The sequence below is a fragment of the Podarcis raffonei genome, chromosome 6, assembly GCF_027172205.1.
Source record: "Podarcis raffonei isolate rPodRaf1 chromosome 6, rPodRaf1.pri, whole genome shotgun sequence".
NCBI classification, from domain to species: Eukaryota; Metazoa; Chordata; class Lepidosauria; order Squamata; family Lacertidae; genus Podarcis; species Podarcis raffonei.
In genome coordinates, this window is record NC_070607.1 from 54281012 (window position 1) to 54298381 (window position 17370).

The 17370-nt window shown below is 43.0% G+C and overlaps 1 protein-coding gene across 1 annotated transcript; it reads right to left on the minus strand.

Annotated features, from left to right (window-relative positions):
- Positions 1-2625: 2625 nt before the first annotated feature.
- MLN (motilin) lies at positions 2626-16567 on the minus strand. Its single transcript, XM_053390977.1, has 5 exons — positions 16485-16567; positions 8888-9005; positions 7821-7925; positions 4692-4797; positions 2626-2740 (listed from the first exon to the last, which is right to left on the minus strand). The coding sequence occupies exons 1-5, from the start codon at positions 16565-16567 to the stop codon at positions 2733-2735; spliced, it is 420 nt and encodes a 139-aa protein (XP_053246952.1). The 3' UTR covers positions 2626-2732.
- Positions 16568-17370: the final 803 nt, after the last annotated feature.

The following is a 17370-nucleotide window of genomic DNA, read 5'->3' on the forward strand; positions in this document are numbered from 1 at the left end:
GAAAGCTGAGAGCTTGTAATAACGATATAGAGTTGATACTCTGGTGATTTGCATGTTCATGGAAAGTCACACGTGGTTAACATAACACCTCAATTCTTCCCTGTTTAGGGAAGTTTTAATGTTTGATACTTTATCGTGTTTTTAATATTCTGTTGGGAGCCACCCAGATTGGCTGGGTAGGCCTGACCAGATGGGCGGGGTATAAGTAATTTTTTTTTTATTATTATTATTAATGCACACAGCTGTGAAAATTGATTTCAAAACGTGTATTTGGCATCCACTGTGAGACAAGTAGGGGAGGTTTGTCCTGCTATACTATTGGCCACTAGAAGCAAAACTATTATTTGGTCACCACTTGGTGTTGAGAGTCTGATGTGCAGGGTTGATTCAGCTGGCTCAACAATAGTGGAAATACCTTTGGAAAGGTGCTTGAGCCCGGAATCCATTCTGACATGATGCCCTATCTCTCCACACCCATGAACGTAGTATGCAATAGCTTTGCATGACACCACAATGCCACATCTTAGGATGGTAGCTGTTGCCCTTTTGTCAGCCCATCTGATGACATTGACATAACATCTTGGGTCAGCTTGAACTGCCAGAGATACTTGTTAACATTGGTACCACACATTTAAATGGTTCACATATTGTAGCTCAATAATTTATAAGATAGTTTTGTAAAGGCAGGGCAGGATTGTGTGTGGAGGCTGGCACAATAGCAGTTTCCCTAAAGGTGCAGTGAGCTTATCGCTGCAGTGAAATTTGAGCCAGGGACATTCTACCACTGTGATACCCTAGCTCTCTAATGTAATATGAGCATACAGTTATTTCTGGTGTGAAGGTTCATGGGATCAGTCAGGAAGCAGGACAATGTTCCTTATTAGCTGAAGGAAAGTTTAGAAGTCAGGACTCTTGCCAGGTGAAGGGTGAAAGATCTCTCCATAACTGTGACACCCTCTTTTCTTCCCTCTTAACTTCCCTGTTCCACAGTCTAACAAGCTCACTAATGTTTCGGCTGAAAGCAGAGTAAAATGCGATTGTATGGGACCTTGGTGCTTCGTGGGGAAAATAGGCAGGGATGGACAGTTGTGGATTCTTGACAGCAAATTGTCTGGTATTTTTGCAAAACCTTTAGTTAGCTTTCATTATTTAACTCAGAATACTGGTAAAGCATTATGAAAGTTCAGGAAAGCATGGAAGCCACTGTCCACGACAAACCACACTTTAGGTCCTCATCTCTCTGACCCATCAACTTGACTTTCCTAGTCCAGCATTTGCAAATGGGAGCATAAGACGCAGGGCCGGATTTAGGTTCAATGAGGCCCTAAGCTACTGGAAGGGACGCGGGTGGCGCTGTGGGTTAAACCACAGAGCCTAGGGCTTGCTGATCAGAAGGTCAGCGGTTTGAATCCCTGTGACGGAGTGAGCTCCCATTGCTCGGTCCCTGCTCCTGCTAACCTGGCAGTTCGAAAGCATGTCAAAGTGCAAGTAAATAAATAGGTACCGCTCCAGCGGGAAGGTAAACAGCGTTTCCGTGTGCTGCTCTGGTTTGCCAGAAGCGGCTTTGTCATGCTGGCCACATAACCTGGAAGCTGTACGCTGGCTCCCTCAGCCGATAAAGCGAGATGAGCACCGCAACCCCAGAGTCGTCCATGACTGGACCTAATGGTCAGGGGTTCCTTTACCTTTAAGCTACTGAAGGTAATGGGGCGCATTAAATGTTCAGCTTTCCTTTGTCAACAACAAATTGTTGCTGTTTTTTGTGTTGAATATATGCTATATGGTAATTTTTGGGCCCCCCAAGAGAGTGGGGCCCTAAGCTATAGCTTGTTTAGCTTATACGTAAATCTGGCATTGATAAGATGTGGCACTATGGTGGCCTGCAAAGCTGTTTTATAGCATATACATAAGTTGAGAAATAAGAATGGTATGTCAGGATGGGTTCAGGACTCAAGCTCCATTTACTAGCACAACTGTAAAGGAATCCCTGACCGTTAGGTCCAGTTGTGGACGACTCTGGGGTTTTGGCGCTCATCTCGCTTTACTGGCCGAGGGAGCCGGCGTACAGCTTCCGGGTCATGTGGCCAGCGTGACTAAGCCGCTTCTGGCAAACCAGAGCAGCACACGGAAATGCCGTTTACCTTCCCGCCGGAGTGGTACCTATTTATCTACTTGCACTTTGACATGCTTTCGAACTGCCAGGTTGGCAGGAGCAGGGACCGAGCAACGGGAGCTCACTCCGCCACAGGGATTCAAACCGCCAACCTTCTGATCAGCAAGCCCTAGGATCTGTGATTTAGACCACAGTGCCACCCGCGTCCAACTGTAAATATGCACAAATATGCACAGGCAACTTCTCTTCCTGAAGTGCTGACACTAGGGCTTTATGCCTCACTATAATCAGCATAATACATTAGGCCCTGAGAATGGTACAGAGCACAAGCTCTTAATTGCTTGGGATTTGCAAAGTATTTTGATGTTGGTGGAAGGAAGTTAATGTATGTTACATATGCAGAGTGACTTGTAAGTGACATCTTCCTTTCATGTTCTCAGATGTCATTTGGGTCAATCTTTTCAAATGAACTTTGAACAAACTAATCATATATTTAAGTTTCATGCTTTATTATCTTGCATAAGTATTCCCCCCCCCACTCCCGACAGCCTTTCTGTTAAGTGGAATCTTGCAAATTTGCAGTTTAGTCTTTCGCTCTTGTCTTCTCATTCCGAGAACATCAATTAGCTATAAAGAGAGGAGACAGAAACAACAATGTAAGTTTGTGAATCGATACTGTACAAGATCAAATTTGGATTTTCTTAATCCATCAAATGAAGAAACAAAAGGTGGTTTCAACAATAAAAATGGTTTGAAACTAAGTAGATTATCGTAACAATTCTCTGTGATAATTACATGGTGTTATTCAGAGGTTTGCTGGAACAAACGAGGTCATAAACTGTGGATAATGTTCTTGAGGGTAGGGAGGTTTCTTAGTGTGTTCAACTAAATGTACTTTGAAACCCTCTACAGACCTTTGTGTTAATTGCCTGGTAGTCTAAAGAGGAACATGTGCAGAGACATGGGGGTGGGGAGTTGCATGTGTGATTTAAGATGCTGTATTTCTGGGGGAATGGCTAAACATGTCTATGATGTTAAACTGATCTGCATTTTCAAATGGCAGTAGTAAGCCCTGCTCACCCACATGTGTAGGACAAACTACAATCCTACTCTATTAGGCTATTGGCAGTTCTGATTACGATATTCTGAGATTTTAATTAAATTTTCAAAAGAGGTAAGTTGGCACATGTCTTTGAGTACCTGGCTCCGGTTACGGATGCAGAGGTAATTTGAATATTTTGTCACATCCTATCCAAATGTCTTTAGCTATTCAGTAGAATCCTGGGACTAGTATTTTAATTCCCCATTCCCGCTTTGCATAGCTTGGAACTTTTCAGCGAGATGAGGCTCTCTGATCCTGCCCAAGCTCATGTACATAAACTCCCTTTGATTTCAAGGCTGAAAGATAAGCAATCCTAAAGAGTTATTAACAGCAATATCTTTTTACAAGCCCACAGTGTAATTCATTTCCAAGTCTATTATCAGTTCCAGAGAGAAACAGGAATTACTCACATGAAAATAATGCATAGTCCAGTCTGAAGCTCTTGATTCATTGCGTACCATAATCACACAAAACTCCAGGTTTGCCACAGAAGTGCAATATAGGAGAGCAACTCAACAGTTGATGAAAATGGGCACAGAACAATGGTGGTGGTGGTGGTGGTGGGGGGGTTAGTCACATATATGATTTTCCAGTAGCTGATGTATTGCCACAGGTCCAAGCAGGTTTTTTTTGCTTGACCCATACTTTCTAGGCATGGGTCTGAGTGGTTTCCCCCTTGCCTCGCTCCTTTACCCAAGGAAAACCTGACGCAGGTGGCACTGTGGTCCAAACCACTGAGTCTCTTGGGCTTACTGATTGGAAGATTGGCGGTTTGAATCCCCGTGATGGGGTGAGCTCCCATTGCTTGTCCCAGCTCCTGCCAACCTAGCAGTTTGAAAGCATGCCAGTACAAGTAGATAAATAGGTACCACTGTGGCAGGAAGGTAAACGGTGTTTCCGTGCACTCTGGCACTCGTCATGGTCCTCCATGCGCCAGTAGCGGTTTAGTCATGCTGGCCACATGACCCGGAAAACTGTCTGTGGACAAACACTTTCTCCCTTGGCCTGAAAACGAGATGAGTTCTGCAACCCCATAGTCGCCTTTGACTGGACTTAACCGTCCAGGGGTCCTCTACCTTACCTTATACCTAGGCATGGGTCTGAGTGGTTTCCCCCTTGCCTCACTCCTTTACCCAAGGAAAACCTGATCTTTAGTGCTAAATTGGAGCAAATGTCAATCTAGTGAAAACCCAAATTGCTGTTTGCTCTGATTGAGTGCCAAAAGAGTGGTTTTCCCTGGAGGAAAGCAGTAGGACAAAAGGCCACGTGGATGAGCCCTAAGTGGAGAAGCATTGCGCCAATGAAAAATGTGGCTGGGGTGTACTTTTTCTTGATTGCAATCACTGCTGATAGAAGAAGGATTTATGATCCTTGGTCAGGAGTTTTCTAAAAACGAGCCAACATGACACAAAAGCTATTCCTGGAATTTCTGCGCCGAGGACTTCCAAGGAAATGGAGAGACAGATAATATCGTACCATTCTGAGTATCGGGTAACATCTCTGTTAGGAGTTCCTTCAGGACATCTTGATATTTTTCCAGCTGTTTGGACAGATGTATTCCTATTTCTACTGGAGCAATCAGCTGTGAAGAAAAGCAGGGTTAACATGCAAAGAAAAAGCAATGTTTCCACAACTTTCTGCCTCACACACGCTGAAGGAATCATTAGTGTTGGATCGTTTGTTATTGTTTAAAGGTATTTCCTGATCCAGTATTTTAGCATTTGACTTTGTGACCTGTGGAGCAGGGTTAAGTCGCTCATTGAAAGGAGTTTGCAAAAGCCAATGCCAGTTGTTTCTCATCTTGTAAGTCTTGACAATTTATCAAGTTTTTAAAAGCTGAACGCTGCAGTCCAGTACACCATGAGCAGCACCATGTGAAATCAGTGGAACTCTGATCTGGATTGTGGTTGAACCATAGGCCTTAAATTAAAATATGTCAAGAATGTCACATAAGGAAATATCCAGTCTGCATGGATGCAGACAAATTCCTGAAATACAGAACTGCAGGATAAGACTTCTGGGAGCAAACTTAAATAATATAAACTCCATATTTAGTTATGCTACCCTGTTTCATGATTTTAAAGCACTTCCAATAGGCAATCCAGCTAGATGGATTAGAATAATGAAGATTTTGGTGTGGTAAATTTGAGATGGATGGGAACTTGATCACAGGTCTTGAGTGGTTGGACAAGCTTAATTTATAAAACTACTTAGCTACAAATAAGTCTTCATTTACTGAGGCTTGCCAATACTGAACAGAGGGCAGTACCTATACTTTAGGGACATGGGAAGCCACATTATCCTGCGTTAGACCACTGGTCCATCAATTTGGTATTGTCCACACTGGCTGAAAGCATCTCTTCATGGCTTTAGGCAGGGGTTTCTCCCAGCCCCACCTGAAAACATCAAGGATTAAACCTGGAACTTTTTGTTCTACTCCTGAGCCACAGCCATTTCCATTTTCAGAACACCTTTGCTTGCAGTAAGATCAGTGAGAGGGATGTGGAGGTAAATTTGGCCTTGAAGCTCAAGACACCTGTCTACATTTTTGAGGTTTGCCGTTAACATAGTGTTGCTTCTGGAAGAGTTAGTGGAAACTTCACATCACAATATGAACATAAAATATATTACAGATTATAAAGGAGACTAAACAATGAAGTAGATGAGAGATGCATAAACTGTAGATCTGAAGCAAGTGTTGCAGTTAATCAGTAAGCTGGTGGTTGGGGGAGACAATTTCCTAAGCCAAGTTGTAATTCACAATAGTAGCTAGGCAGGACAGCTCCTGAAGCCTTTGTAGCTTTGTAATTCTTAAAAAGGCCAATTTATATGTGTGATTAGTTGACTTGACTGTATCACATCCTGTTAGGATTTCAGCTGTATACAACACATTAGAGCACACGCCTTTTATGTAGGCACAACATTTCAACAAATATAAACCGGTATTTCAGACTGTTCTCTTTCCTACTTTCATTTAGATTGTTTAAGGGAATGAGTCAACTTCATTCAAATAAGAGGAAATAACAGTCATATTTTACTAGTGATTTTTGATAATTTCTCTTTCATTCAGCTCTAGTGCTATTCTAGGGACTAAGTAATAGTTTTGATATAAGTAAAAAAACAGCTCCTTTTCCCTTATGGGGTACCCAAGAGCCCATATAGAGTCCTTTTGTAGGTTCTTTATTGGTAGGAGAAAATAACAGAGACCAACCAGAGAATATGGAGAAGCAGAGCAGCTAGTAAGCCTGATCTTTATTAACTGTTGCAACAGGCTGCTCCCCCACATGCAGGAGAGAGGAGGAGGCCCCAGAGCCATGCATGCAAGCTATATATAATGTCTATATCATTTTAATGTCTATAATGTCTATATCGTTTTAAATTGCCCACCCTGGAGTCTAAGACCACCCCCATAAACATCATACATACATCACAGAAGGGGTATAGCCCAAGACCCCCCCCCAGATACATCATACCTACATCACAGAAAAGGCGGTTTGCAACAGAAATCTGAGTGCGTTGTTTATCTCCTGTCTGCCAAGTTACCTGACAGCATTATCTGGGTTTTGGCCACTCTTTTGTTATTATAACTACTTAATTTCTGAATCTAGGTCACAGGTCACAGGCTCACACCCTGTTCATATCTTGAATGTGCCCTTGAGACAGGATTTGTGAGGAAAGAGACAACGGGGAGGTTTCCCACTTTGACCTTGCAGAGAAATATTTGAGGTCAATTTGTTCAGGACCTAATCTGTGGGGTTTCAGACATGTGGTTTATATATACAGTCATGAACATTTTTTTTAAATATATGACCTTAAAATTCTTATAACAGTTTGTTGTAATAATAGCATTTGTATGAAATTGATAGATTGTCCCACAGATTCCCTTGGAATCTTTCAAGACATTGGATGGATGATACAAATTAATAATAAAAAGTTACAGAGAAGTGAGGACAACAGTGAATTTTTACCAATGAAAGCAGAGATTCTGCCCAATGAGAATTGAAATAAGCTTGCCTCTTCATCAGTATTTTACCTGCTAATCAGTGTGATGCTTTGTCTCATATGTTAGAAGAACTACCTGCCTGTACCTGTCTTGTTTGTTTGTTTGAAAGCACTTGTAAGCCACTTAATACTTTTAAAATCTCTAAGTAGTATACAATACAAGAAACAAGCAGTATCATTAAAACGTAGCAGCCTAAAACCACAGAAAAGCAAATAACGCAAAAATCAAGGGAATTGAATCACATAAAACAGAGTATAACCTTATGGTTCAGGGAAAGCCAGGACAAAAAGTTCATGAATGGTATTCAACTAAGTTTGGACCCGCCCCCCCAGCACAGGTATTATATGTGCACATCTATGTGCTTCATTCAGCAACTTGGCTGCAGCATTCTGCACCATCTGTAGCTTCCGGTCCAATCCCAGTTGTAGTCCACAGACTCACTCATATAGTCTCTGTCTTACCAGGATTCAATCTCATCCAGCCCACCACTGCATCTAGGCACTGTTTTAAAAAAGTCACGGCCTCTCATAATTAAGGTGCAAAAGAGAATAGAGCTGGGTGTCATCAGTGTAATGGTTGGCATAATTTGGAGCACAATTTACCTTGATGATCTGTCCTTCATCTTCTGACAGCTCAGGAAAATCTCCTGTGTCTGATTGCTGCTGCAAAGTCAGAGATTTCTTCTGTGCTCGGTTCCTCTCTTTCTCCTAGGGCCAAATGACAAGAGATATTAAGAATGGCACTTTGGGGTGGGTCACTGTATGAGAACCAAGTTGGCTATGTTGCCATTTCAAATGAATATAACAATGGTGACAGGCAATAACAACTGGTCACAGCATCACTGTCAACAAAATCTGGCTAAAGCTCACTGCTTGAGCAGTGTCACTGCCCTGAACCAAAATTCTTCAGATGCCAAGACTTCCTACAACATCATTTCCAAGGAGAAGCTTATTCCACTCCATGGTCCTTTGAATTTAAGTCCGATGGCACTGGGGTCCACATCTCATTCCTTGAACCCCGAGAAGATATCACTGCTACATTACTCTGATTACTGGATCACAGGCTCTTCTGAGGATCAGGAGAGCCTCGATGAGCTTTCTCCAAAGCAGTCCCCAGAGCTTGAAACCCCACTGTCTAGAAAAAGCCAACAGCTGCAGCAAAAGGCACTGGCGTTTTAACTGGCAAGATCTGGCACTCATGGACTATGTGGGTCAGACTGTAGAACTTTGCCAGCTGTTCTAAAACACTGCTGAGACAGCTTGCATTTTCTGTCCATGGTTCTGAACCAGCAGCTTCACCCTTATCCAGGGTCCTGACCTTGCCTTAATTTTCTGTCTGTTCCTGGGCTTATTGAACTACTGTGGGCTTGGGCCAGAATTTCCATTGGTGGTGGACATCACCATGGATCATGCCAAGCAGGAGGTGGAGAAACAGTTGCAGAATGGTGAGCATATAAGACTTCCCGGTACTCTTTCTAATTCTGTCATAGGAACATACGAAGCTCAGTAGACTGGCAATAGCTCTCTGATGACTCAGACAGGAACTTTATTCCAGCCCTGTCTGGAGATGCCCAAGACTGAACCTGGGACCTTTTGTATGCAAATCATGCATGTTAACATTGAGTTGTGGCATTTCCTAAACACTGGCACACTGTTTTCCAGATACCAACCTGCATTTTTCTGAAGTCATCAGGAGTGTAGAAGGCGAGATACCCTTCACTCTGTTTAGCCAGCATGGCTACCATGTAGAGGAACAGAAGAGTTACCACCACCTTTCTTGGAACCATCCTAAAGCATGACAAAAAATAAAATAAAAATACATGTGATTGGCCATAGACTTGCCAGATACCACATGTGACTTTCCAATCCAGGTTTGTGTGGTCTTTTCCACCATGAGAATCTACATGCCAGAAATTATGGTCACAGTTAAGGCTGAGCGGCACTCTCTGGCGAGTTCGGATGGACATGATTGTGGCAGCTCAACCAGCCAGAGCTGCAAAGAATCTTGCACAAAAGTGACGTCCATGCGTCCCACTATAGGTTTTCCAGTCCTCTATACCAGGAATGTGAAACCTTTGAACATCCCAATGCCACTCTACTACAACTTCCACCAGCCCCAGCAAACATGACCAATGGCCAGGTTTGGTAAGAGTTATAGTTTGGCAACATTGGGCCAAACACCAGATTATTTTATTTTTATTTATGGGATTTCTATCTCACTCTTCATCACACATAATCTAGGGACAGGTCACAGCAAGCTGAAATATAACACCCGGTAAGAACAAAATGGAAAGTGCTTAAAAATATTACCACCCCTCCTCTGTTAAATATGTTAGTCAGAATAGCCATGTAACACAGCATAATACAACAAAGAAGTGTTTGGTAAGCTGGACTCTTCAGCAGGAATGGGGAACCTGTGGCTCTTTTCATGTGGAACTCTAAATTCCTTCAACCCTAGCCAGTGTGGCCAGTGGGCAGGGATGATGGAGCTGGAATTCAAAAATGTCTGGGGGGCGGGGCTACAGGTCCCCTGCCCTTGCTCTAAAAGATGAAATAGAAAGCTGGTTCCCTCTTTAGAACATGGAAAGCACTATATAGGGAGAGCAAAATATGATCTGATGGCTGATGATTAATAAGCACTTATTAGTTATTCAGCAAGTCAGCTGAAAAGCGTTCATAAATCTGCAATTTACAGGCAAAACTGCACACCATCTGAAACTGCTATTATATTGCTTAGGACTTTGCTTGCTAGAATTGAGATAATGAAGCAGGAATGTGATGCAGTAAAGTGTATCTGGAACTACATCTTTTGCCTAATAAAAAACCCACCTCTTTTCTCAGTGGCCATTAATATTCTAGAAAGTAAGTCATCAGAGCAATTGTATAGGTAGGGGAATTGACTCTGGACTTCTTCTAATAGTTTGAGAGCCTAAAGCTGCAATCCTATACTCACTCAATAATAAACCACATCAAACTGAATGGGGGCTTACTTCTGAGTATATACACACACAGGAGTGCACTGTTTTTGTAGCATTCAAATTCATGCTCCTCAGGAAATGGCAACTGGATGACTCAAGATGCAAAGTTCTGGAACACAACCCAGACAACCTTCTTTGCTCACATGCCAAGTGGATTCACACACAGCCATTTCCACTTCTGTGATCGTGGGGTTTGTGTGCTCCTGTGTTACCTCTTCCTGCATCTTGGTGCCATTATTCCCAACACCTGTGGGCAGCATCTCAAGATCCACTTGAGAAAGCTGACCTGTGCTCACTGGCACATCAGAATGCTGACTTTCTTCTTCTTCTTCTTCTTCTTCTTCTTCTTCTTCTTCTTCTTCTTCTTCTTCTTCTTCTTCATCATAAATGGAATTATGAAATTGTGATTCATGTGAACTGATGCATTGTCCTGAGCTGAAACAAGGACTTGGGGAGACCTTGGTTGTGTTCTCTAGCTACCAGATAACATCAAAACCCAGGGGTATTGACAGAAAGCTTTTAAAACAGTTGACCAACACCACTGGCTTGTTATAAGGAAATAACCTACTGCATTTATAACTGAATCTCCAGGAGTTTTAAATTGCTGTTCAGTATTGCTAGCTATGCTGTAGATTTATAGCTGTGTTTCAGAAATCTAGTCATTCAACTACGGGAATGTGCATGAGGGTTTTGCATCTTTCCTCCTTACCATTTGTCCCCTGATGAGAAAGCTCTTGGCAGAGAAACATATTGCTTTTCCTATTAGTATTATTGTAATTCCCCCTTTTTCTTTTCCTCCATAAGCTTCACAGAGGGGAAGAAAAGAATCAGACAGCTGTGCCACAGTCCCTAATCTTATAAGAGACCTAATAAGCTCATCTGGTCAATTCCCATTGGTGCGCTGAGCTCCTTAATAAACCTTGATAGGTTGTACAGAGCTAAGAACATGGTTTGTCACTCTCACTCTATGGGAGCCTGACTTTAAGGGGCTGCTGTAAACCAGTTTTCGACTTGACTGGACAGCAATACCACATCACAAGGAGGATTTATGTAAACATTCAAGAGCCTTTTAATTATTAAATGCTCTTTGTTGAACAAATTTAATGAAGCATGGTCCAAGTACTTAGAAGCTTTGCTCATTTTTATCCTGAGACTTAATTAATTTTTTTTAAAGTGCTTTTGGCATTATTCAAGTACTGCTCTTGGGTCAGATTTAGTTCTAAACCAAGCCTTTATGTACCAATAAAATTGTGCAGGATCTGAAACCAATATTGTACAGCACCTAAAAACTAATTCTTCTGGTGCATTTATTACCCAGATGTATTAGGGCATGGAAGATGAAAAAGAACTGAGCATGGGGTGCCATTCCTCTGTGGAGTTTTGGGGGAGTACTTTAATTTAGTACATCAAAAATCCAAAATTTTCATTGCACCCAGGAATCTTGATCTCACACCTTTCTGCTCAGGTGCTACAGGGTCACCCAGGATGTGCTGCAGTACTCACATGAAAAGTTGAAAAGCTAGTGCAAGAAATGTTGCACCACATTGTGCACAATGCACATTTTTGACTGCACACAAGAGCACAAACCTGAGAAGTATCTGATGTAATTACACCTTTAACATGGATGAGGCGGGTTTCAGTTCTATTCCTGGATCATGTTCCGTCTAGATCAGAAATAGGGAGGCTGTGGTCCTTCAGATGTTGCAGACCTCTAACTCTCATCTGCCCCAGTCAGCATGGTCATTAGTTGGGGATAACGGGAGTTGGTGTCCAACAATATCGAGAGGACCACAGGTTTCCTATCCCTGATATAGATACTGGTCCAGATCACATGTTCAAATGCAGAACAATAAAGGAAATTGTGTCACAACAACTGCATGGCTACAGATGCACAAGGTGTTATGATCCCTGAATCCAGCAACAATTCAGACACAGAACTGGAGGTTGCAGAGGCACCAGCTAAGGAGCTAGATCAAGGAGCAGGGTTCTAAATAGACTGCTCAACATCAGGAGACCACTAGAAGTCCCCAGAAGAACCTTTCATTATACCAGGGCTTGTAGAACCAGAGCCAGAATCCTCAAGGGCACCTTCCCATGAGCCTGAGGAACCAAATGCCTCCCACACTACCTCACTGGTCCAGCAGTGCAGGGCACACATCAGACAGGAGGGCATAGAATGGAAGAGAAGCACCTTTCTTCAAGCCAGAGGGTTCAGCCTTTAAGAACTTGAAGTTCTCCACACAGGGGCAGAGTCTAGGAGAAGCAGTCCGGAGTCAAAGGCTTAAAAAAATCTCAGCCTGCTGTCAGTTTCCGTTATAGCAAGCTGCCTACATGGAACTATCCCACATTAAATCCCTCACTACAGGGGAGGCCCATCCCATTTCACCACTTGAGGCAGTCCCCACCCTCCCCCATCAAAGCCTTTCTTACCAGGGTTGCATGGTGGTGGCTTCCGGCAAATTCTCATGAGAGTTCCACAAGATCTCACGAGATCTCACCAGAAGCTGCCACCTCTCCTCACTTCCCCAGTGGCAGCAGGGGCAGGTGGGGCATCCGTGGGGCAGATTCTGCCACCAGGGCAGCTGTCTCAGTCTACTTTATGGGCTGCCCAGTCCTGCTCACAACTCTCTGAAACATTGAAGAACTGTTTCCAATGTGGACAATACTGAACTAGATGGATCAATGGTCTGAATATATAAAGCATATTTTTTTTTGTGATCCTACCATAAGGCTCCCAATGCATATTTGCAGGGGCAAATACCCCTTTGAAATCCTGCAGATGATAAAGCAGCTTGGAGGTCAATGTAGAGTGGAGAGGTGGCTGGCAAGGAAAGGGGTAGGCACCCACTGGCCCCAACACCACATCATTACTTCACAAAGCTGCATTCTCTGCAGGTGGGTGGATATGAAAGGGCCACTAGGAGTTTGTTACACACTTACACATGCAGCGTCTAATTTGGCACTGAGCAGCCAGGTGCAAAGGAAGACTGAGCTTTTGTTGCTCTAATAGTAGAATCTAGCCAGTCTTCAACAAGTCACACAAAAACTGGGCTAGTGGGAGCATGACAGGGAGGAAGTTATACTTTTTTTAGTCCCTACTTCTCTCGTGGAGCTGTTGCCACGATCCTGGAACTCCTGCACCTGTATCTGTATATTCAGTGGGAGAAAAAGCAGTCATTTGCATATTTAGTTCGTAATGCACTGTTTGTGCCAATTAGTGCCCCCCTCCAACCCCCTCCGATTGCTACTGGGAACCAACAGATTGCAATAAATCACTATTTTGCATGTGCTCTTTATTTGCAAACCACTTAACCGCTGCCATTATCTTCTTTTTACATTAGCACTTTCATCCTTCGTTGGAACATTTGGTGGCTACCTTCATTCATTTCAAATGGTGCCCTTAAATAAACCCATTTCTTTAAATAATTGCTGTGTTTAGTCCTCCCCCCAAGAACCTGACAGTTCAGAACTATTATTTTGGCTATTTTTGAACCCAGTGTTGATGAGCTTTGTTTCCATTCTTCTGCACATTTGGCTGTGCATCATTTCCATGGACACAGTGCGCACAGCACATCAGAAACCGGAAAACGTCCAGTTTCTAAAAGATTAAAATAAAATGTCTTCCTTGAATAGGAAGAGAGACAAAAGGTCAACATTTTTCATCAGGTAAAAAAAGAAGCAGCAGCATATATTCTATTTCCTGACCAGCTGTCATGCCTGCAAATTGTTGCTAGGGACCAGAACCCCAGAGTAAATTTGTGGATTCTGCTTCGAGCCAATTGCACCATAAGGTTGAGGGAAGTGTGGTTTGCTATGATTTGAAAGGGTGCTGCCCAGATCTATATAACACAATCTGCCTCTCTTTCTTTGCACAACGTTACCTTTGCATGATTGTGCTTTCGTGCTACTTTATTTGTAATTTCAGCATAACACTGCAGAGCCTCAAAGCCAGTTAGCTTCCCCCTTCCTCTTGACTAGCCTTGCTGTTTCTCTGCTACCGGGGAAAGAGCCCCTAGTTTTTCTGTTGTTTGATTGGTGAGACTACGGATTGCCCCTTCCTTGCTTTGCAAGCAGGGCACGTCTTTCAAACATTAACACTGCAGCTCGTTGCCTCCCAAGGCGAATAGTGTGTTTGCTGTTTGTAAATTAGCTGCACTGGTAACATTTTGAAAAGGTGTGATTCAAAATTGGACATCTTCGGGGCCTGATTCCCTTTCTCTGACCCTTTTTTCCAGGTGTCATCGTGCACATCGGTACAAAACAAGGGGGAAATTAATGTGGAGGCAGAGAAGGAATTGTAGGAAGCACTGTCTCTTTTGTTTAAACATTTGCTTTTGTCTCTCCTCTATCCAGAAACATTAGAATTGGGGAGCCAAACTAGACATAACATTTGCCAGGTTCATTTTTCTTTAACAAATAGGCAACTTGGGGAGGGGGAGCTGAATTCACACCAGGTCAGGGAGGCACGGGAGTGTTAACCCTTTGACCACACCTGGCCTGGGGTTGAAATCAGACTGTTTCCCATGCCTGCCTTTTGCAATGGGAGGAAAACTCCCATCAGTGTCAAGAAGGGATTTCTTCCTATTGAGAATAGCAGGTGTGTGGGGGTGAACAATTCCAAGTGGGAAACTGGTGGGGGCAAAGGGTTAAAGGTCTCTGCCCATAATGTCAAGGTCCCCCAGTTCAGCTTTTTGTTGAGGAAAAAAATCAACCATGCAAGGGCAAGCAATGTGTCAAACATCACATTTATTTTGGACCAACATTGTTCCTACTGTTAAGCAATTTTTGATAGTCTGTTTTCTTCTTTTTCCAAATTCTGTAACTTGAAAGAGTTGCACATTGCTTCTCTGTTTATGATTGCCTTGCCTTCCCCTATCGTTCCCCCTGTGTTGGATTTTAGATTGTATGTTCCTTGGGGCAGCTGGGACCTGTGCTATTGTGCTCTGTGAAATGCCACGCACATTGATGATAATTTTTTAGCCATGTTCAGTCAGCAGAAACTCTCCCCATGATCAGAAACGGTGGTAAGTCAGGATTCTCACTCTTATGGAGGTTTCTCAGACCTTCATGCTAATCGTGCAAAGATCTGAAGCACAACCTGCTCATGCCTGAGGACACTGGGGATGGTACTTAAGTTCATGCATGCCCCTGCCCTCATCAGCAGTTTAACATTTCCCTGGTTTAACATTTTGCGTGCTCAGGCAAATGCCTGGATATAGCTTTAGTGTTGGGGCTAAACGACATAGCATCACAAATGTGTGGCTGCTGCCAATTCACATTGCCTTGCAGATCTCCTGGGTGATTTTAATTAAAGAAGATGCATTACATGATAATGTGGAGCTTGTTATTTCCCTTCTCTACTGCAGTGCCTGCTACTTAGAATGGGACATAGAAACTTTGAGAACAGTGAATGATAATGGGGATTCTGTGACACCCCCCCTGGGTATTGCTGAACTACAACTCCCATCAGTCTCAACCAGCTTGGCCAATGGTTAGGGATAATGAGAGCTGGAATCCAGCAACAACATTTGGAGGGTCACAGCTTCCCCATACTTGGTGTAAGGGATGGGGGAGAAGGGGGCGAATGTGGGAATGCAAGTAGCTTTCCAAAACCGATAAAATTAAAAGTCATATTTGGATTTGACCTTCTGTCCAAAATTAACCACAGTCCTCATTGCAATGTGATAGTTGCTTTAAAATGGTTTTTATTCTTATAAACTGCTCAGAAGACCATTTGGGCAATGGAGGGGGCTATAACTACAAGCAATGAAAGTTCAGAAGAGATAAGTGTATAGAAAAGCAATTTGTATGTGCCAGAGACTCTGTTTTAATGAGGCATCAGCTTTTACAGGTAAAGATTTAATTTATCAGGTACACAAAGTGGACTGTGACACTGAGAAGATGCAGATGTGATGGGACTTTGTAACTGCAGAGTCCCACTCATTGTAATAATATTGGTGTGGACATAATGGTAGCCTTTCTTGACATCACTAGAGTGAAATTCACCCATACTTTGAGCCTCCACAGAAGATCTGTGCATTGTCAAGGATTTTCTAAAGTATGCTTACATTGCACAGAGATCGAAAATGGTTTTTTAAATTATTATTCACACAGGGAAAGAACCCAGAAGCCCATTCTTGTTCAATTGTCCTGGGCTTACAGAGGGAACATTCTGGGCCACAAAACAGAATGAAATACCCATATATGGAGACATCTGAGATCCTTAAACTCCACTGTCTCTCCACAGAAGATTTACATTGCATAGAAATGAATGGGCAGAAATGCTTACCTAGTGAATGTGCTGCCTCCTTGTCTGTGGAACAGTGCTCTGCAGATTCCCCTTGTCTGTTCTTCTCTCTGGTCTGATCTCATTGGCCTTTATATAACCACTATCAGCTCCTAATGACATCAACAGCCCTTGTCAGTATTCATGGCCCTTGAATACATTGGATTGATTGGAAATGTAGGAACATAGAAATGGTTTTGTTGCACATACCTGGTAAGAATCCTGAGTTTCCAAGGAGTGTTGCTTCCCTTGGTTGCTGCCACTGGGAATTCTGGGCTGTGCTTTCATCCCCATCCCTTTCCTCACCTCCTTCCCAGTGATTTTGTTAAAATGTTTGATCCACAATTCTAAATAATTGTACACACTCACAACACCATTTGAATTCAAGGAATGGCCTTTTCATCTTAGTGACAAAGCTCTTGCTGAGGGTCTCTTAATGCAACATTACATATTTTGGAGCACATCTTAAAAATGTACAGTGTGAATGCAACAAATATGTTTGCAAATACAAGTGTCTGATGCAGAGGTATATGCATCAGAATGCCAGGCTTGGCTGTAGCTCCCTGTTGAGTATATACTTGCTGACAAACCCAAGTTTACTTTGGGTAAGAGGGGTGGGGAATCTTAGACTTGAAAGCCAAATGTAGTTCTCCAAGCCCCTCTATCTAGCCCTCAGCATTGTCCCCAGAGCACAACTGAATGTGCTCCTTGCCTGTTGTCTGGCTCAAATGCGTGATGATGCCTCTTGCTTGACTGGATAGAGGTTGCAGAGGTGGCTGTGTCGAAACCTGTGACTTTTGCTTGGCTGGAATTTGGCCTGCCACACATGCTCTGCCCAGTGTTGTATCTGGTCCTGAGCACCACGGACATGTGCCCCCACCCCCCGGAA